The 20,871-nt window shown below is 39.2% G+C and overlaps 5 protein-coding genes across 8 annotated transcripts in view; 4 read left to right on the top strand and 1 right to left on the bottom strand.

Moving 5' to 3' along the window:
• Positions 1-777: 777 nt before the first annotated feature.
• LOC109535357 (conserved oligomeric Golgi complex subunit 3) lies at positions 778-4,540 on the top strand (the record flags this gene model as incomplete). Its single annotated transcript, XM_019901244.2, is given in 2 exon segments — positions 778-2,942; positions 4,186-4,540. Coding segments are annotated over 2 exon segments (2,443 nt in total), but the record flags the coding sequence as incomplete, so codon positions are not given.
• A 57-nt stretch (positions 4,541-4,597) lies between these two features.
• Positions 4,598-11,619, bottom strand: LOC109535356 (heat shock 70 kDa protein 4). Of its 2 annotated transcripts, none has more exons than XM_019901242.2 (11): positions 11,310-11,619; positions 9,333-9,531; positions 9,093-9,276; positions 8,744-9,035; positions 8,484-8,686; positions 8,215-8,423; positions 7,977-8,157; positions 6,814-7,139; positions 5,753-6,073; positions 5,552-5,694; positions 4,598-5,454 (listed from the first exon to the last, which is right to left on the bottom strand). In XM_019901242.2, exons 1-11 carry the CDS (start codon positions 11,423-11,425, stop codon positions 5,142-5,144), a joined length of 2,487 nt encoding a protein of 828 aa, XP_019756801.2. In that variant the 5' UTR covers positions 11,426-11,619; the 3' UTR covers positions 4,598-5,141. The 2 variants fall into 2 exon arrangements, with proteins under 2 accessions (XP_019756801.2, XP_019756802.2); XM_019901243.2 differs by having other exon boundaries at positions 6,865-7,139.
• A 230-nt stretch (positions 11,620-11,849) lies between these two features.
• On the top strand, positions 11,850-17,894 carry LOC109535350 (transcription termination factor 2). Of its 2 annotated transcripts, none has more exons than XM_048668377.1 (21): positions 11,850-12,172; positions 12,302-12,414; positions 12,472-12,519; positions 12,726-12,838; positions 12,960-13,076; positions 13,129-13,182; positions 13,233-13,341; positions 13,752-13,897; positions 13,955-14,214; positions 14,272-14,435; positions 14,492-14,660; positions 14,720-14,883; positions 14,937-15,082; positions 15,143-15,300; positions 15,414-15,507; positions 16,085-16,373; positions 16,428-16,570; positions 16,624-16,866; positions 16,921-17,130; positions 17,182-17,339; positions 17,397-17,894. In XM_048668377.1, the coding sequence occupies exons 2-21, from the start codon at positions 12,387-12,389 to the stop codon at positions 17,545-17,547; spliced, it is 2,964 nt and encodes a 987-aa protein (XP_048524334.1). In that variant the 5' UTR covers positions 11,850-12,172; positions 12,302-12,386; the 3' UTR covers positions 17,548-17,894. The 2 variants fall into 2 exon arrangements, with proteins under 2 accessions (XP_048524334.1, XP_048524338.1); XM_048668381.1 differs by having other exon boundaries at positions 12,236-12,414.
• A 515-nt stretch (positions 17,895-18,409) lies between these two features.
• LOC109535361 (26S proteasome non-ATPase regulatory subunit 10) lies at positions 18,410-19,416 on the top strand. Its single transcript, XM_048668440.1, has 3 exons — positions 18,410-18,644; positions 18,749-18,994; positions 19,051-19,416. The coding sequence occupies exons 1-3, from the start codon at positions 18,543-18,545 to the stop codon at positions 19,375-19,377; spliced, it is 675 nt and encodes a 224-aa protein (XP_048524397.1). The 5' UTR covers positions 18,410-18,542; the 3' UTR covers positions 19,378-19,416.
• A 78-nt stretch (positions 19,417-19,494) lies between these two features.
• Positions 19,495-20,871, top strand: part of LOC109535360 (zinc finger matrin-type protein CG9776) — a 7,255-nt gene continuing 5,878 nt past the window's right edge. For both annotated transcript variants that reach the window (XM_048668392.1, XM_048668398.1), the window contains exons 1-2: positions 19,495-19,591; positions 19,759-19,957. In XM_048668392.1, coding sequence (XP_048524349.1) covers positions 19,790-19,957 — 168 coding nt within the window. In that variant the 5' untranslated portion in view covers positions 19,495-19,591; positions 19,759-19,789. The remainder of the gene's footprint in view (positions 19,592-19,758; positions 19,958-20,871) is intronic.

The raw sequence follows: 20,871 nt of genomic DNA, 5'->3' as shown, positions 1-20,871 counted from the left end.
ATGCAATGCTGTTATGTAATAAGAATAGGTTATGTTAGGTTAGAATCGCTCTGTTGTAAAAATGAAAACAAACCCTACACGCTTGCGTCAGACGTTATGCAGCCGATATCCATCCATCTTCGAGTAGATATCTATTCGATAACTTATGGAACCAATAAGCTTTAAACAGACGTTGAGAAACCCAACAGACGTGATTTTGGTAGTTTATGAGACTCATAAGCTTATGTAACCGATATGTTGGAGTTCGGAAACCGGGCATAACTCATGTAATCTCAATATAAATTACATCTCTAGGTTTTTTAATTTAATAAATACCTATTGTAAAGATAAATTCATGTGCTTTATTTTCCCGATTTGCCCTAGTTTTCACACGAACACAATTTTAGCAGGCGATTTGAATTCACTTTACGAACTCTGTGATTTCCGTTGAAGTTTCAATAATATATCGAGTATCTCATGTTGCCCTTTAATTGTGATGTGAATTGAAGCCCTAGCATAAACATCACAATTAAGGAACAAGATGAAATGCTTGAAATGTTATTGAAACTTCAACGGAAATCACAGTCATAAACTGAAATCAAATACCCCGCTAAATTTTGATGTGAACCCAATCGATAAAGAAGATTTCTTCTGCTAGTAGTGGAAATTAGAGTTTAGTTTTGATTGCAGCCGGTGATTTAAGCGACAAATAGCATTCTGCAGGCGTATATGTCAGTTTCCAATCACTTTCCAATTTATAACCTCTGTGATCTGTGATTATAATGAAGCAAAAACAGCGAAAATGAGTCGTCCGGTAGCCGCCAAGTCCCCGGGTGAAGACGCCGTTGATAAGCAGGTTGTAGACAATGTGGCCAAGTGGCATTCAGCCGACGCCCCATTGGCCCCTTTGACTGAAGTGCAAGTGGACCTGGTGTACGAATTGGGCGATATGGTCGCTTCAATTTACTACCCCAAAAAGGAGACTTCACATGGAGTGGCGGCCAAGAAAGAGGATCACCTGGGGCACATGCCAGTTGTGAGCAATAACAGAGATTTCATCCGCTGGATGATAAAAGTGGAGACCGACATCCAGCATGAAAACTTGAAGAACTTCGAACAGTATTACAAGCGGTTGGAAAAACATCTGCGGAACTGCGAAACGGTGTCGAAGCATTCGGAGTACACTGTGGACTCGATAGGCAACTTGAAGGGAACGTACCAAAATGTTATTGAGAAAACCAACTACTTACACAACTTGAGTGAGCAGTTGATGGTTCAACAGCGAGTTCTCAAGGAGAAGAAGAACGATATTAGGTGCAAGCTGAAATACTTTGTTTATTTTCCCAAATGCCAGGAAATGGTAGACCAACTGGGGCAAGCAAGGGTAAATACCAACGAATATACTGAAGTCTTAAACAATATAGATAATTCCATTGAGTATCTGGAGAAGAATTCGAATTTCAAAGAATCCAAAGTATATAGAATGAAATACGAAAGCCTACTGGGAACCGCTTTGTCTTGTGTATACAATTACGTGTATCGAATAGTCAGTGAGACTACCAAGCAGCTTGTTAGCGTGGACGAGTCGCAAACTTCTGCTAATACAGACTCAGTCTTTTCGCTCTATTATGGCAAGTTCCAAAGCGTGTCCATTAAAGTAAAGCTGATTTTGGACTACATTGAAAGCAAGAACGATCTAAACAGCTACTACAAGAACACGTTATATGATTGCCAAAAGGCATACTTCACGCAAAGGCTGCCCATTTTAGAAGTGGCAGTTTCAAAGGCTTTGCTCGACATCAAGAGCAGGCACAAGAATGACTATAGCGTGCTGTTCAGATCCTGCTGCCTCTTCATCATCAAAGTTTGCATAGATGAAAGCAAGTGTTACAGCTATTTCTTCAACAGTGCCTGTCCTCAGTTGCATGAGTATCTGGGATCGCTTTGCCAGCACCTGTATGATACATTAAGGCCCTGCCTGATTGTGATCAATTACATAGAAATTCTGTCCGAGTTGTGTGGAATCTTGAAAAACGAGATGCTGAGCGAAAAAGTGACTGGGGAAGACCATCTGAGTAGATACGTGGAAGTGATCAGGCAACTTCTGGAGGATGTAGAAGAGCGATTGGTCTTCCGGACAAACGTCTTCTTCAAACATGATTTAAATGACTACAGACCGTCACCTGGAGACTTGGCTTATCCGGAGAAGCTTCAGCAGATGGAGAACATTGTGCTGGAGTTGAGAGAAAAACGGCCGGAATCTAGATCATCAGTGGTGTCGCTTGAATCCCAGGAAGTCGCGCAAATCAACGCTCCAACCACTGCAACCCACCTAAGATCCTACACAGGCAATTCCCCAGCAGATTTACATGGGATGTGGTACCCCACTGTTAAGAGAACCTTAGTTTGTCTTTCGCGGCTCTACTTCTGTTTGGATAGAGACACCTTCCAAGGCCTAGCTCAAGAGGCTCTGATAGTGTGCGTTCGGACGGTGCACAATGCTGCTGATATAATTTCCTCGAGAAAAACCCCTATAGATGGCAATTTGTTCCAAATCAAACATCTGCTTATTATCAGGGAGCAGATCGCCCCATTCCAAGTCGATTTCACCACTAAGGAACTCACTCTGGATTTCAGCAATGTGCAAAAGGCCGCAGTCGAACTGTTGCATAAACGCAATCTAATTTTTTCATTCAGCAGCAACAATGCACTGTTGGAGTTCCTGTTGGAGGGAACGCCCAAAGTGAAGGAATACTTGGTGGATTCCAGAAAGGAAATCGATAAGCAGCTGAAGCTCTGCTGCGAATCGTTCATAGCCTATGTGACGCAGCTGCTTATAGGGGGCTTGCTAGACTGGATTGAGAAGGCTGAAAAAATTTTGAAGATTATTCGCGTGGAGAATACCATTTCCAATGATTTAACAGTCAAAGGGCAAGGATTTGGGCGGACTGAAAATGTCGCAGGTAAGTACGGGAAAGTTAATGAGTAAACAGGGGTTTTACCTAGAACGATGAGTACCTATACGAAAAATCAAGACAGATTAATATTTTCAAGAGACCAATTATACACCAAAGCGAAAAACTTCTGCAAAACGGAAAGAACCAGAAAAAGCTGGACTAAATCGCAAATATTTTTGAGTAAAAAAAACCTTTTACTTAATAGAATCAATTGCCGAAATACAGGGTGTCCGGTAACGATCTGACCTAACTTTTATTAACAAAAAATGTCTGGCTCCTGCTATTAATGGTCCAAGTTCTTCAACAAACTTTTTTTTTAATATCGGGAGAATGGTACGATGTATTTTGGTGAAATTCGCTGCGAATCTGTTTTTATGTAAGATTCATATTTTAATGAAACAATCGAGTTCAGCCGTTTTGGACAAGTGGTAAATTCTCGAGTGTCGTGACAAAAAAACTACCAGAACTTTTTATTTGGTGGATGGAACCAACTCATTTTTTTCGTTTTTGGTTGATCATTTGTTCAAAATTTTGTGCTTTTGGAAAATCTTGTAGCATTCATAGTTTTTGCTAACAAAAATATTTCTGTTTTCTTGCCACTTAACAATGTTAGACCTTCACGCAAGTTGTCTTCGCAAAACCCTAATACTTCGAGCATGTCGGTCACGATAATTCCAGTTAATTCTAACATTGTTAAGTGATAAAAAAACCGAAATATTTTCTTTCGCAGAAGCTGAACGCTACAAGATTTTACAGAGCACAAAATTTTGAACAAATTATTTGTGCTTTGAACCAAAAAAAATGAGTCGATTTCATCTACCAAATAAAAAGTCGTGGTAGTTTCTGTACAACGACACTCAAGAATTCAACTCAATTGTTTCATCAAAATATGAGTCTTACGATTCACATTCCATTCACAGCGAGTTTCACCAAAATACATCGTACGATCCTCCCGATAGTTCAAAAAATATATTTTTTTTGAAGAACTTTTACCATCAATAGCAAAGGATCCAGCTACTTTTTATTAATAAAAGTCAGGTCTTCTTTTGATGCAAAGAACGTTATCAACGTTATATTCGGCCACTATTCTAAGGGCGCTCTAGGTGAATCACCCTGTATCACATTTGAACTTCACTTGTAGATTATAGATGATTGAGGGCATATTTTTCATCAAAGATGTCTTCTATCCAACATCCCTAAATTTTAAGACAAAGCACCCAAGGGAAAGGTTTTGAAAATACTGTTTCAGGATTAATAAAAGACGCTCAAAAAAACATGAAAACCAGAATTCCAGACGTGCAGCGATCGATGCAACTGTATTTGGCAAACCGAGAGACAGAATTCATCCTTTTCCGGCCAGTGAAAAATAGCATCATCAACGCTTTTATGCAGGTTGACCAGATCCTGCTGAAAGGCGGTTACTCGGCGGACGACCAGCTGCAAATTGCCTGCCCATCGCCCGAACAGATCAACATTTTGATTTGTTCTGTATCATTGACTATTGATCAAGAACCTTTAAACCATTAATTATGCAAATTTCAGGGTTTTTTTATTTACTGTGATGAGTGTAGATTTGAAACTAATAAAGTTTATTCCTGTTTAAATGCAAGTTTAATTTTAACAACAGCAGCGGGACATTCGCTTAATGGAAAAGCGGTCAGCCCAGTTAGACAACTTTATTAAGCAATTTAAAAAACTAAAAATCGAGAAAGGAAATTAGTTTTCTACCTAATAACTCGAACAACTAGTGGATTTAGTGCGGTATTAAAAAAATTTTTAACTACTTACAAACCCCGACTGAGTGCCGCCTATTCGCCTATCCATTACAAAGGAGAGTTTCAAATCAAAACTAGTCATTACAGGTGAAGCAAACATTGTTCAATTACGCTAAACGCCGTTGTTCAGATCGGGGTTGGTTCAACGGCTCTAGTTAAGTAGATCATTAAAAATAGAGGCTGTTCCTGTAAAAGTCATGAAGCAGTCGAGACACAAGCAGAAAATTAACTAGGAAAATACTGTAATTTTGCTTCCGGGAGGGAGCGACTTTCTAAATGCAAATAAGTTTAGATAAATGTGGGAACAGGAACCGTTGAGTTTTTGTTTAACATTTCGACAAATTAGAGTTCGTTCATCCGTAAATCCACCTAACTGAGTTAAATATGTAAATAGTAATTTAAAACACCTATAATCACATTTACACAGCGTCTATGACCATTCCATGTTATCCTGCGGTGCTTGGTTGGGCTCCGGCTTTGCGTTTTCCTGTGCATTGGCTTTCTCCTCTTTGGGCGGAGATGGGGCTTTCGGGGGCGGTTTGTTTAAAATTGAGTTAACAGTATTGTCGAAGTTGCACTTCTCCTGTCTGATTTGTGCAATGGTAATGGGCGGCGGAAGGTGCTTAGGAGCTGCACCTAATTTCGACCTGGTTTGCTCAAGCCACTGGTAAGAGCCCTGGAATGCCTGGTCAACTTTGCTTACTTCTTCGTCGGTCAAGTGGCTGTATCTCGGGTCGTTATTCCTGAAATTCACATCATCAGGAATTAATTAAACCACTCTTTAGTTGATGACCAAGTAAACCTATCTCGGAACACGTGCTACGAAAACTTCCTACATACCTGATAAGTTCTAAAGCTTTCACACACAACTGCAATGATCTGGCAAAATCTTCGACTATAGCGGGTCTCAGTTCGCACTCGATTTTACGTTGCTGAACTGGTTCGCCTTTGGACTTCAACTCAGCCAACTTGTCAATGTAAACCTGCAACAAAAGATCAGTTGTTGATTGTCGAATGAAAACCCCATAAAATTCCATTTACCTGCTTGTTGCAGTCCTCCCCGTCTTCATACAGCCAGGTTTCCATGTCGTCCAGCTGCCGGACGATTGTGTCGCGATCAGACTGGAGAATGTACAGACCAAGATCGTCTTCCGATTGCATCTTGCCCCTCAATTCATAGACGTACTCCTCTAGGGCGTTTCGAGAATCAGCGCGCTCCTTCTCCTGCTTGTCCGAAGCGATCATCTTGAACTCCTGCTCAGTGAATTTGTTCAGCTCAACGTTGGAAAAGCCGAAAGTCAGCGCCTCGATGGGCAGCTCCACGCTCTTGACCAGGCGCTTCTTCTTTTCCTTTTCGCCATCCTAAATAAATGTGTTTTATTAGTTTGAGCACAAGAACCCAGTCTGGTTTACACTTCAACCATCGCTGTAGTAGAACGACTTGAGTCTCAGCCTGTATCAGGAGCGCGAGTGCAAAAACAAAGTGAAGTTTAGAGTTCCGTCACAAAAAGAATATTTGTAAATAATTGCCTTTTAGTTCTGTAAGCTTACGCATGAAGCAACAGAATGTACGAGGTATTAATGAAATTGAACGTAATTTGCAGGTGCAATCAAACACGTTATTGGCGAAAAATACAAATTAGTGGAGGCGGAAAATGGGGTGAGACCCAGAAAGGTATTAAAATTTAGTAGTGGCTTTCACGTAATGACATCAAACCTTCAGTTTCCAACAACCGGATTTGCAAACGAAAAAAATGCACTCGAATCCCAACGCATGCCAATACAGTTCCCCTTGTTCTCTTAATAAAGCGCATACTGCTACCACACAAGTAGAATTACGCGAAACAACCGATGACTGAACATTCTAAGTACGTAGAAAACAAAATGCAAACGAGGCAACATTGAACAAAAAGTTAAATGAGCTGTACAAGAAAAGTAATAGTGAGTCTACGACCTACAATGCAAGTGAACGTGATCGATTTAAAACCGAATCGAGGTGGTCGGATAGACTACCAACACTAAGAAGCAAACAAAAACAGAATGAATGACTGGAAAGGGTCTCGCCCGACGGCCCCAGCGGCCGGCAGCATTAAAATGCGTACCCCGCTGAACCAGGTCGAAATTTTCTTAGTCCAGCTGGTGCCGGACCCTACCTCTGCCGACTGCTGCTGAGTAGCCTCGGCTCCTTCCCTCGGCAAATCAGTCTCACCCTGTTGACCAGCAGCTTGTTCGCCGTTCTGTTGCTGCTCAGCGGCTTCCGCGTTTTGCTTCTCGCTTTCGGGCGATTCCGATTCAGCTGCCTCTTTGGCTTCGATCAACGAAGCACTCGACACTGTCATTATGCCGTGAAGATTAATTCGGACCTTTACTTTCACCTTCTGGGGTTTGCCATCTGCAGCTGGACGAATATCCTTTACCAACCACGTACCTGAAAAAGAACATCAAAGTGAGTTCAGTTCAAGAAATCCATTGGGTGGGTCAGCGTCGGCAGAGGATTGAAAACTTGCAAAATATACCAAATTGGAAACATTTTCTTTCGTAAATCGCACAATCTTAAATGTTTTTCTAGTAACCCATGGATGGCCATATCCAGATCGAAACCGTTCTCGGTAGAACGTCCAGCGGCGCACACTGGGGTATTTGATATTGATTTCTGATCGAAATTGTTCTTTAATCAGATATTTCTTAAAAACGTTTCAAATTAAAAGCGGAACTTTCTCATAAAACGACATAAACATCACGTCCTTAAATATTGCCGCGTCTTTTTTCGGTTTTACCGCACAAAGTAGCAGCCAGTTTTTTAACCATGAAAAAGTTGGATGTTTACTGAGTAATAAGTATATGTATAGAAACTCAGATGAATTCAGGAAAATAATTAACTAAACCACTCTGTTCAAGTCACACTTTCCGTTTTTACATGATCTTTGAACCCTCTAATATAAAATTTTGAAAACTAATACTTATAAAGATCGCTTTTTGAAAATTAATATAAAATGGTATCAAAATTAATTCCTGGGTTTCAGTCATTTATTGTCTCTATTTACCAATCAAGATACGTTTCGGTGTATTTTTCCACCATCATCAGTTCATCAACGTATTTTAATTGATAGAGACAATAAATGACTGAAACCCTGGAATTAATTTTGATTTGGAATTGAAACACAGTCAGGAAAGTATATACAATAGAATGTTATTGTAGTAGGAACGTCCGGTATTACAAAATGTTCATGCCAAACCCCAACTCCCCAAAACGTTTAATAATTACCAATGTTGTTGTCCGGGTAGGGGATTTGCCCGTTATAGAACGCTTTGATAGAAAACGATTCGGATCTGTAGAAAGTCAGCAATTTAGAGAAAGGAACTGGATGGTTTACTGGGAACGCTTCTATATCGCCTGCTGTTTCACCGCCTGGACTGGCTTCCCACGCCACTTGAATCGGGTAGTTCTTAAAAAAAAATTAACAGTTACTGCCGCGAACCTTTCGCAGTTTTTGTCACTATACCTGGACATCAGTTACGCTGAACTCTCGCACTCTAACAGCCGGAGACAGCATGGCGCACTGTAGGGCGCAACCCCTAGAAACAGCCTCGTCTTGGTTCAAAGTCGTGCTTGGCTGCTTGTGGAACACTTTTTCGATCAGCTGCTTGATGGCGGGTATCCTGGAGGATCCACCCACTATCTCCACAGCATAGATTTCATTCAGATTCAAGGCTACAAGCAGAACTCTTATTTAGATCCATTCGCATAAACGCAAAGCGCTTGGAAAAATACCTGACTGCTGCAAGCACTTCCGCAAAGTATCCTCGACGCGTTGGAACAAACCGGCGCAAATAGCTTCCATGTCCGTTCTCTTCATTTCGCTTCGGACATCTTTGTCGTTCATGAAGCACTCAATACCCAAAGGCAGGGTGGTTGAGTTTGCCGACATTTGCTTCTTTAGCTTCTCAACTTCGGCCAGCAAGCGGATGTAGGCTCTGTATTAATATTATTTTCTTACTGTACTGGACCAAGATAGCGTCGGAAAGTCTTACCTGGCGTTAGACTTGGCATCGATGTGATACTTCTGTTGGAATTCGGCCGAGAAATGGTCAGCCAAAAGTCGATCTACATCTCTGCCCCCCAAGTGGGGGTCGGAAGCGGTTGCCAACATTTTCAACTTGCCCTTATTGAAAGCGCAGGCGAACACCTGAAGGGAGGCGTAGCCACAATCCAAAAAGATCACATTTCTGGGACTTTCTTCCGGGCCTGGCAGGTCCTGCTTGTATATTCCATAGGACAAAGCAGTGGCGGCAGTTTCATTGAATAGCCGCAATACATTTAGTCCTAGAACATAAGCTCAATTAGCCACCATGTAGCTGAACCACGCACTCAAATGCTAACCAGAAATAGCAGCGCAGTCCAAAAGAGCTTTTCGCTCATTGTTGGTGAAATATGAAGGAACTGAAATTACGCAATCGTTAATGGGCGTTTGCAATGCCGAAGATGCGGTGTCCTTTAGTTTGGTCAACACCATGGCCAAACACTGTTCCGGAGAGAAAACGTGTTCTTCATTCAAATAGTTTACCTGTAAAACAATGGCCTTTAATAAAAAGGACAAAGCCGATATGTGGACATTCTTACTTTGATTCCAATGTTTCCATTACGGTCTTCCAGAGCGTTGAAAGGAAGCCACTTGAGCTCGCGCTGTACATGGACATCTCGAAACTTTCGCCCGATGAGCCGTTTCAGGCCGTAGACGGTGTTCTTCATGTTGGTAACTTGCTGATTCTTGGCAGCCACGCCAAGAATGCGATTTTTGCCAGAAAACGCCACATAAGAACTGAAAAAGCAGGACAAGTTAATATGTGAATTTGCTCTTTCAGCCACAAAGTTATTACTACTAAAGTACTGGAGAAATATGACACAATTTTTGCCATTTGCTTTGTTCCTGTAACGAAATTAAAAAGATGCATTTGAGACAACGATTTTACTGCAAACAAATAAACCATGTGCAATTGTTTCTCGATCTTTCCCACGTTGTCCATCTAGAAAAATTACAGTTTCAAATGACACCAACATTTTAAGGCCTCGGCTTCTGGTTCTGTTAAACTTTTGGCAAGAAATATTTTTTAGTGAGCCGCCAAACACCTGTTAGGTCCATAAGAACATAATATGCGTCCGCAAGTTAGTTTGTAATGCAAATGACACAAACAGTAAACCGACTACCTAGTCACACTTATAAATGGCTTGCCAAAAAAATTAATGTAGTACTATGAACAATCAGCAACATACTATTTCAGATAAATAGCTTGTGATTTCGAAAACCTGAAAGTGTTAAAATTAGGAATAAGGAAGTCATAATGCCAAGTAATTCTCGCGATGCTAAAGAGCACAATCAACAAAATTATAGTTAACAGGGAGAACATTTGTTACTCTTAGTAGGTAGAACTTATTATTCACTAAGAATTTTCTTTTACACGTTAACAATAACGATATAGATTTGAGAATAATGCGCCAATTAAACATAGATGTTGCGGTAAATTTGAAAGATCAAGCATTTCATTTATATCAAGGCGGGATGGGACTGATACTCACGTAGATTACAATTATTGATAGCAAAAAAAATTGATTACATTGATTGCAAAAGAATTACCACCCTTAGGTATGCGCTGATGTCTACAAATCCTTTGCGAAAATGTCTCTTGAGAAATTTGCCATTTTTCTATATATAAACCGCTGAACAAAACGAACGTTACACAGTCAAATTTGCCCTAAATTTGGAAGTGGATAAATTCTGATTGCTTTAACCGATTTGGTTTCTGTTTGAAGTCTTATCTAGCCCCCATACGTTTTGGCAAAAATTGAGCTTCTTCTAGTCTAGTATCTTCAGAATATTCTTCTTACGGAAAAGTAGTGAATTTCAATAAGTTAAAAGTGGTCGAAAAGCGAATTTCCACCAAAAACGCCACTAATAAGTTAAAAAATTGCTCATTTTGTGCTGTTTTATATGGCAAACTTGCGTTAGTTGCAAATAAAGAATACGTGCTTTGTTGAAGCATCAAACGTTTTACTCATCCATAGAATTGTGTAACAGAGATAAAATTTTAACTACTGTAAGATAGCACCCAACATGCCTTAAATGATAATCTGGAGCAAAAGGAAACTAATGCCCATCACACATTTGTGTGATTAGTGAGTGCCTTGGGAATTTGCCCCTCAACTTGTGGATTACGAACGAATAATTCCACAATAAAATCTGGCCTTAACAACTACCTGGATAGTTAAGGGTGAACAAAGCAAGCAGTTACAGACTCTTATCACATCACCACACACCATCACAAATAGTTGGATTTTACAGGTAAAGACAATGCGAATGGATCACTGTAGTCTATATTTTAGGCATGACTTTCATTGTGGCAGGGCAAAAAGTTATGAATTAAAGAAAAAAATGTGCTGTGACTGATCAATAAACTTTCCTGAACAGCCACAAGCCATATAGGGGGATTACTGTCAAGGTGAAATGTGCACATTTCCATTTCGAGACATCCTCCCACAAGTAAGTTTTCATGGAACATTGCCCAGTGAATGGTTTTGTATGGGAAACATGGAAATACTCACGGTGTGGACCTTAAACTGTAATCATTGGCGATCGTTTCAATCCCGCCCGCTTTTGCAACGGCAATGTAGCAGGACTCGTTTCCCAAGTCGATTCCAATTACTGACATCGCGGCCATGTGCTGAATAATCACACAGAAAACTTCGAAATTCTACGGTATCAATGCAAACGTTTCCACAATGACTACGAACGTTAAAATTTGCGAATTTCACGACGATTTCACAACGTGCCGGTCCTTCCTTCGATAGGAAATTGGATAAATTCGCAGCGACAGCTGACAACCGTTTGTCAGTGAGCGAATGCTCTGGAATATTCCTGAACACCTGCTGATGCTCCTGCGCTCCTTTTTTAACACGCTAATTTCGTCACTACTGTCCAGTTAAAGCATTCATTGGATCGTTTTCTGTCCTTATTTAGTTCTAGAAAACTACTCTTGTGGTTTGTGGTGGTTAACGCACGTAACGATCCAAATCATCGATAAGAGAAAGATTTCTTTAGATCGCTATTCAAACACAGCAATTAATTGACAAAAGAAAATGTTTTCGCTATGCAGCAAACCAAAAAATACTTTTTGAACCACAACGACGGGAACACATCCGCATAATCGAAAAACGACCGAACATTGACAGACAAACCAAAGCAGCGGCAAACTTGAATACGGAAATAAATATATATTCGCTTCTTCATTAGCAAATTTCCTTTGAAATCCACACACCAACAAGCAACCGAATAATTCAAATTTGCCGCAACATTTGCAAGATGCGCTTTTGTTTTGTTGACACGATGGATCCAAATCTTAGGTTATGTCACAGATTACAGAGATCACAACCTCTGTGATCTGTGGTGGTGTAGTGTGTAGCATAGAGTAAGTAAAATAATTTTTTAATAAAATAAAATAAGATTATTTTACTTTCTCTATGGTGTGTAGTATAAGCCATGATACAAGGAATATATATTCCATGTATCATGGTATAAGCCGTGTTCTTTGGTGTAGTCCAGGTGTAGTCCAGGTGTTGTAAGTGTTGCAGAGACAAGTCTGTGTGTGTGTGTCTTTGAATGCTGTTTAAAACGTCCAATCAATGGATTCTAATGAGAGCGACGGATCTGGTAAGTAGCTGCTTTAAATAGCGCTCAACCAGTTAAAGAACATTGTTTTTATTGAAGGTTGTTTTCTGGAAGACAGCGATGCAGCCACAAGTAAACGTGAGAATGGTAATATTTTCGATGGTATTTTTTTTGTGGTATTTGGCCACAGTCCAGTATAAAAACTATTGACGAATTTTCCAAAAAGAGTTTAACTCGCAACTACAAAAGCCGAGTATTTCTAGCCCAAGTGATAGCTTGAAATACTAACATTGTTCAAAAAGTATCTAAAATGTTTGATTTAATAAAGGTTTTATTGAAGAATCTATGTCTAGATACTGTGATAGACGAATCGTACGAGTCAAGTCAACAAGATTCGAATTCATCATCCAACGAACTCGAGAAAACTGAAGACAATTTTAGATTCGGAAAAAGGAATGTTAAAAAGGTAAGTGAAGTATTTTATATTTTGTTTTCATCAGTCCTTTGTGTTCTACTATCTCTACAAAAATAGGACTTGAAAAGAGAGTTATTATTTATTAAACCACCACAATCTGTTGCAACTTTAGGTTCCCATTATTTATACTGATAGCGAGTCAGATTCAAACAGTCAATCTTCAGCTAAGATCGTCAATCTCTCCTCTTCATTAGAGGAATCTGAGATTATGTCAAGTGATTCCGAAGAAGTGAGTAGAAAAGTTAACTTTTGCTACTTTGCTTTACCTTACGTTATTCTAGCACATTGAGGAAGAAGAGGAATCTGATAATGAGGAACATAATATAATCGCAGACGTAAGTTTTCCATAAAATTTCACATTTCAATAATGAATTGAATATTTTAGTTGAAAAATCCGGCAGTAGAACCACCAGCGACAGTACTTGACCCTGACAATTCCATAAAGAACAGAAAGGCTGTAAGAACTTCTCAACAATTCAACTTCAATCCGGACGGTAATCATACATCTTTTTAGAATCTCTTTACCCGCACTCGCGTTTGTAGTTACTTTGTGGCTTGTGTGTCGCTTGGGGAACTTTTCGCGCTGAAAATCACAGCTTTTCGATTAGAAGACTATATTTCGTTCGCACTTGTTTTTTTCTTAGACACAAAACTAATTTTAAAAATAAAATAAGTGGTTACGCTTTATGTCCGGCGGAAAGTCATTTAAAACCACATTTTGTTTATCTACAAAAAAAGCCCATTTTAAACTTCGAACGCGGGGAAAGACAAAAATAAACTAGTAAATTATCATTATCCGACTGGAAAAAATTGATAAAGTCTCAGTTTAAAACGGAAAGCAAAGAAAAATGATACCCTTCGTAAACGAAAGCCAGTATTTTGAACAAAAAAACAATTTTTTTAGAATTATTCAACAGTACTACAGTTTACCAGAACTCACCGAAACGACCCACAAACTGGAGATTAAGTAATGTCCACGACATACGTGAAACCTCCAATGAATCGAGTGATGAGTGCCAAATAATCAATAATAGCAGTGATGTTATTGAGGTAAATACACCAATACCGACCGACGCTAATTCGCACTAACAGAAAATCTCCGCTTAGATTAGCACTCAGATAACTGAGACTCCGTTTCGCAAACGGCTGTTTCAAACCAGCCTCCGAAATACGCGCCAACAGACTTTAGAGTCTTTTGTTATGATAGAACCGGTCGTGAAGCAACTTGTGTCTAAATCCGTGTATAGCTCCCAACAGGCCCAAGTAAATAGCGCGAAATTCCAGCTTGAAAAGTTCAGTAAAATGCTTAATAATCTGGACATTGATTATTTACCCGATAAAGGCGAGTCAATTAAAAGCAGAGTGAGGTAAGATTGGAAATATCGGTATTTTTCGCAAACATCAACGTTCTTACTTCTCTTTAGGGCGGCTGAGGAGAAATATAACATGGAAGTGGCCAAACTGCAGAAAATGACTGCATCTGACGACATTCAAGATGTTCAAGGCCCCGGAGTTTTAGCCGCGGTTCCTTGGTCGCAAATAGAGGCTGGAGCTAATGCGGTGGTTCCCAAAACATTCGGCAAACAAGGTATCGAATTGTGGAAGTAAAATAACTATGTATTGAGCCCGTTATTCATTGCGCAGCTATGTCAACATATAATGCTCAAAAAGCGGTTACAATGGATAGACTGCAGCAACTGCATGAAGCTTTACAAACGTGTCCAAAAGAGGACCACCTGGAGGAGGACCCGAAAGGGCTAAAAGTGCCATTAATGCAACATCAGCGAAGGGCATTGGCCTGGCTTGTGTTTAGGTAATTGTTTAAAAAGTTGCTAGGAACTAATAAAGCATTTCAGTTTAAATTTTGTACAGAGAAAAGGAAATTCCCTCTGGAGGAATTCTAGCTGATGATATGGGTCTAGGAAAGACACTAACTATGATATCCTTAATTGTGAAAAGCTTGACTCAGGAGCAAGGAGAGAAGGAAGACAAAAATAAACGTGGATTCTTAGGAAAACATTCCAAGTATAATGGAGGTCAGTTTGCCAAGTTGTTTCTTTTTAAGAATGTTATCTACAATTAAATTCAGGTAGCTTAATAGTTTGCCCAGCCAGTTTAATCAATCAGTGGTCGGGTGAAATAGACAAACGACTCAAGCGAGGCCTGATTTCCTACAGTTTGTATCACGGGCCTAAAAGAGAATCAAAAGCCAACAAGTTATCCCAATACGACGTGGTTTGTGCAGCCCTTTAACGTACGAAAATGTGCGTTTACTAATAACTGGTTTGTTTATAGGTGATTACTACGTATTCTATTGTAAATAATGAAAACTACAAACAGGGCGCTCTATTTCAAATTAAATGGCGTCGAATAGTGTTGGATGAAGCTCACCAAATCAGGAATCATAAAGCTCAAACATCGGAAGCATGTTGTAATCTTTCCGGAAAATCCAGGTAATGTTTTGAAAAAATTACTCACCCCTTTGTCCCTTGACACAAAAGCCTCAAAATACATTTAATTATTAAAAATATATCTTTTCGTTTCATCTTGAAAACTGGGATATCAGATGGGCGTTGACTGGAACCCCTATGCATAATAAGGAACTGGACATGTATGCTCTGTTGAAATTTTTAAGATGTTCACCATTTGATGATCTGCAGGTAAGTTCGTCGTAATGGAAAAGGTCTCTTAGTTTTTAATTTCAACAAACGTATTGCCAGCTGTTTTCAATTAGAACGTTTCAGTTCAGCCCACCTAAAACCTGTGTCCCATGCATCCGTTTAGACGATGGTACGATGATGATGATGATGATGATAGTATAAACGAATGCACGGGACACGGGCTTAAGGCACGGCTAGTAATGTTTGCTTTTTTTAAAGGTCATAATGTGCATATTGCATAAATCTAAACCTCAACATGCTCTAATTCTTCCCTTTTTTACAAAGTTTTCAAAAATTGAAAGATGACTAAGTTTTTGATTATTTTTATCGGTAGTTGAACTCGCGAATACTGCCACACTTCAGAAAATGAGTGGGAAATTTAAAATCTAGTTAAATCAAATTAGGCAATTAGTGTTAGTAGTGAAAAAAAATATGTCTATTATTCGGCCGAGAAGGCTATTACAAACCTCGCACATTTTATCATACATATACTGAGGTGCTCGGTATATAATAGCTGACTTCTCGACCGAAATATGTATAATATACTATTATTTTTCTGTTATTATTTAAAAACTAGTTATGGAAACGATGGGTGGGCGATAAAGTGAGTGGGGGTCCCGAACGACTTCATACCATTATTTCGTCGCTGATGTTGCGAAGAACTAAAGAAGAATTGATGGGAAAAGGCATGCTAAACTGTATGCCAGAGAAAAAGTGGGTACTAGTCAAGGTGGAGCTGGATAAGGACGAGCTGAAGTTGTACCACAAAATACTCATTTTTTCCCGAACCCTTTTCGCCCAATTTCTGCATCAGAGAGCGGAAAAGAATCAGGATTACGCCGACCGACACTTTTCCGATGAGAATTGTGAGTATGACGGACAAAAAATGTGTTTATGTTGATTTTTTTTTCATTTTCCAGCCGATCCACCTAATGAGGAATACATTAAAATGCGAGAAAAGCTATTACGACTCAACAAATTTAAAAATGTTAGTCAACATGAAATTTTGGTGTTACTTCTTCGATTGAGGCAAATATGTTGCCATCCTTCCTTAATCAACTCGGTAAGTGACTCACTAAATCAAAGCCAAGATCTACAGTAAATGGTGTCTTCCAGATGCTTGAAGAAGGGCTTGGAGATGAGGACGAATCATCCGAAGAGCTGAATATTTTAGAACAACTGGAAAAACTAGACATTGCGGAAAAGCACGAGGATGTGTACCCCAGGATGGAAGAGCCAGGTGGCCATCCCATTGCAGAAATGGCCAGTAGCGAAGTCAAAGTAAACTTGAAGGAGGCTGCCAAAGGCCATTTACGGTCATCGGATGCAATATTCGCCGAAGAACGAGCCAGTAGCAAAGTGGGTGCTTTCTGCTAAATACAAAACGCCCTTTACAATGACAAACCGTTTCAGATAAAGTACATGTTAAAATTGCTTCAAGAAGAAGTGATTAGAAAGGGCGACAAAGCCATAATAGTTTCGCAATGGTCGTCGTTCTTGAACCTCATCCGTATTCATTTGAAAAAGCAAAACATCGAATTTGATCAACTCGATGGAAAAGTACCGGTTGTTAAACGAATGGATATGGTAAACAAGCTTAACGACTCCACGAATCCAATGAAAGTAAGTGGTGTTGATAGTGGCATTCTCTTAAATAAAACTGATATTGTTTAGGTTTTACTGTTATCACTAACTGCGGGAGGCGTCGGTTTGAATTTAATCGGCGCCAATCACCTCTTTCTATTGGACTTGCATTGGAACCCTCAGCTAGAAAACCAAGCCCAAGATCGAATTTACAGAGTCGGGCAAAATAAGCCTGTATTTGTGTACAAGTAAGAGATTAATAAAACAAGAAATTATTCTGTTCAATAATATGTTAAATGTTTTAGATTGATGGCAGTCGATACTATAGAGGAACGAATCAAATTGTTGCAGGACAAAAAATTGTCTATGGCAGAAGGCATGTTAACCGGAACAAGAGAAGTGATACAAAATAAAATGAGCATAGATGATCTTGCAATGATTTTCGGCGTTGTTTAGTACACACACAAGACGTTTTGTTAAGTCTAGTTTATGAATACTTTAATGATTTACTGTTTAATGTTTATGATTGCTTTTGTACAGTGGGTTAAATTGGATCAATTCCGTATAGCTAAACCAATTTTTTGAACCAAATTTTGTTTTAAAGGGATTTGACAGTTTGAACGTAAAATACACATGTGACTGACGTACCGAATTTAATCAATTTAAAAACCTCACCATGTAAAGAATAATGTATACTTGTTAGCAATAAGATAAGTCCATCAATTAAATTGTGACAAAAAAAGTGTCTTGGCAATGTTGGGTTTCCTCTATACAACACAACACAAACAAAAAATTCACAGCAATATTACTTTATTATTTATCCCTACAAGTATAGTTCTGTATACATACAACTAACAGGGTAAGACCAGTTTTTAGTTGAAAACAGGAGTACAGTTTTTACATGTAAGCCCACTATATCCGTAATAACTGCTTATTTACAATGCAAACCAATTTTCAGCCATCAGGGGCTTCCTCAATTATAACCGTCTTAATAAAGTCCAACTGAAATTAAATGCTCGAAATTGTTCTGCTCATTTCCATACATCAGAATGACTGATGATAAATGTCTGGTCACTTTTACTTGCCAAAGCATCCAATAAGAATTCACTTCAGGAATGCTCACCAAACATTATAAAAGTAATTTAAATTTATTTGACAAATTGAACAGAATAAATTCAAAGGCTTGATAAACTGGGCATTAGACAAATAAGAACCAAACATCTAAAACCATCAAGCTTAATATATAAGTGTATTGCATAGAAGTCGCACCTACCACGCTAGTATAAAAAGTCTAACAATCTACAGGCCCATGTGGCAGTTTCCAATCTATAACCTCTGTGATCTGTGGGTTATGTGTAAACGATTGTCAAAATTCAAGATGACTTTAAACTTCTAAAATCAGAAAAATCCAAATTCCGGTTCGGTTCAACATTCAAAGTAAAAGCGGCGAAATGGCTCAAAAGACTATATATGAAGCAGCGCATAAAGGCGACTTTTATGCAGTGGCGAAGCAACTGGAAGAAAATCCCTCATTATTGAACGCTAAAGATTCTGTAAGTTTTCATTACTGCAAAGGGCTTAAAAGTGAATATTCATACGTTACTAGTGCTTGAATAGCAACACTAATTAATGGAAAACGTCCCTTAAATGTTTACAGAGTCAGCGAATTCTGCTGCATTGGGCATCAGTAGGGGGCAATTTGAGATTAGTAACTCATCTACTAGATCTGGGAGCCGTAGTTGATCCTCTGGATGACACTGAAACAACCCCGTTGATTTTGGCCAGTTCGGCTGGCCACACTCAAATAGTAGGCCTATTGATAGAAAAAGGGGCGCAGCTCGACCAGCAAACGGCCAATGGACACTCCGCCCTACAGTATGCTGCTTCCAAAGGATGGTTTCCAGTAAGTGCCATTTACAGCCAATCTAAGCCCCATTTATCTATTGTAAATGGTTTCAGATATGTATTAGACTCCTAGAGAACGGGGCCAATATTAATATAGCCGATAAGCGTGGCGGCACGCCTTTGCAAAGAGCGGCTTCCAAAGGCAATTTGGAGATCGTCAAGCTGCTTTTGGAACACAAGAGTGATTTGAAGATCAACCACAGGGACTTTTATGGATATTCTGCCCTTCATCTCGCTTGCGAAGAGGATAGGCAAGATGAGGCTCTGTTGCTCGTTAAAAATGGGGCCGACTTGAATTTACAAAACAAAGACAGACGAACTCCTTTGGATCTATGCAGTAACCATTTAGCTAAGCTGCTAAAAGCAGCGCAACTGAACTGAAACTATATGTTAACTTTAATATAATTTAATTAATCAGCATTTTATTTTCCTTTATTCATCGAGGGCCCTCGTGATGTTGCCAAATGGCTGCTCGATAACGATTGGTTAACCTGATTTCCTTTGCAAAATGTTTTGTCAACTTGTCACATCCGGTTGATGTAGTGCAAGATTTTATCGAGTTTATTAAAACTATGCGGAACTAATAAATTGATTGGTAAGTACAAGAACTCAGCCAAGTACTCTCTTTCTTGTTAATCTAAATTCCGGCAAGAAATGGCGTAAACATGCATATTTTCGTTTGCGACACTTCAAGCCATGTCGGGCCATGGCGTCTGATCTGCAAAAGCATCACAATTAATGCGGCATATTTGTGTGTTTCAGATATTCGATGAGTTGTGGTTCTAATTAAGTTATGACCGATGGCAATTACGGAAAAGCAGATACAAATCGTCAACCATCAGTGACGGGCACTGAAATCCATGTAAATAGAGATTTTATTGGTTCCAGGGATCAGTGGTTTCCGGTTGCTGATTTAATTAACAATTTTCAACCAAACATTAATTTGGAAATGTATAATAATGTAAGTAATGAAATGAAGCTATCTGTGCTGCGGTTTTCATAGGCTAGTAGGACTAAGATGCATAGCTAAGATGCATAGCTAAGATGCATAGGGTAACAAAGACTTCATTGTATGAGTACTTGTACTCAGCCTCATAGTTAGAGCATGATATTTCTTATAGAAATTAATTCAATTCGGCCTGAGAAACTTATTGCCGATTACGATGCTGACACTTACATAATGTGAGCATGAGAATCTCTAGGCATTGTCCAGCAGACATGATTAAAGCCTACTGCGACACTATTTGGCTTACAAAAATACGATCTGATCTAACTTATATTAAAACAAAATTACTGGTTAATCTGTCATCGATGGTCAACAAATTATGTTTTTGAAATCATCAATTGAAATGTTTATGAAAATCCCGTTCATAGCGTTCTTGTTCGCGAAGCTTGCCAGTTTTACCAGCCATCCTCTGAGAGGTTTTTGGCTGACATCACTTGTAATTCTTTTGTACCCAGGTTGTTGGCCGTCCTCCTTTTTATATTTTTTTTCTGGTGGTATCCACTCCAGTGTTTTCCCCGGCAGCCTTTCTTCCCACATACGTTTCACATGTCCGTTCCGTATTAATTGCTGTTTTTTGATGTTTTCTACGATAGCTCATTTTACTTTCATTTGTTCGCTTTTGTCCTCATTTTTCACGTGTTCCAATCTATATTTTTCCTCCACGCTTCTCCAAAAATCGATTTCAACTGCTAGTAAATGTTCCTTAAGTTTTTGCCCAAAACAACTGGTTTCAATATGGTATCATATATTGTAACGGAAATGGCCTGGGGTACTCACGTTTGGAATGGGGATCGAAATTCATGGTATTTCAGTAAATGGGAGCCCCATTTGGGCCCCATTTACTGTCAAATATGACACTGACAAGCGGG

This window comes from Dendroctonus ponderosae, unplaced genomic scaffold (genome assembly GCF_020466585.1).
Source record: "Dendroctonus ponderosae isolate FM_Combo_2020 unplaced genomic scaffold, Dpon_F_20191213v2 Dpon_F_20191213_1, whole genome shotgun sequence".
NCBI lineage: Eukaryota > Metazoa > Arthropoda > Insecta > Coleoptera > Curculionidae > Dendroctonus > Dendroctonus ponderosae.
The sequence above is the reverse complement of the archived record's forward strand: the minus strand, read 5'-3'. Positions and strand labels throughout refer to the sequence as shown.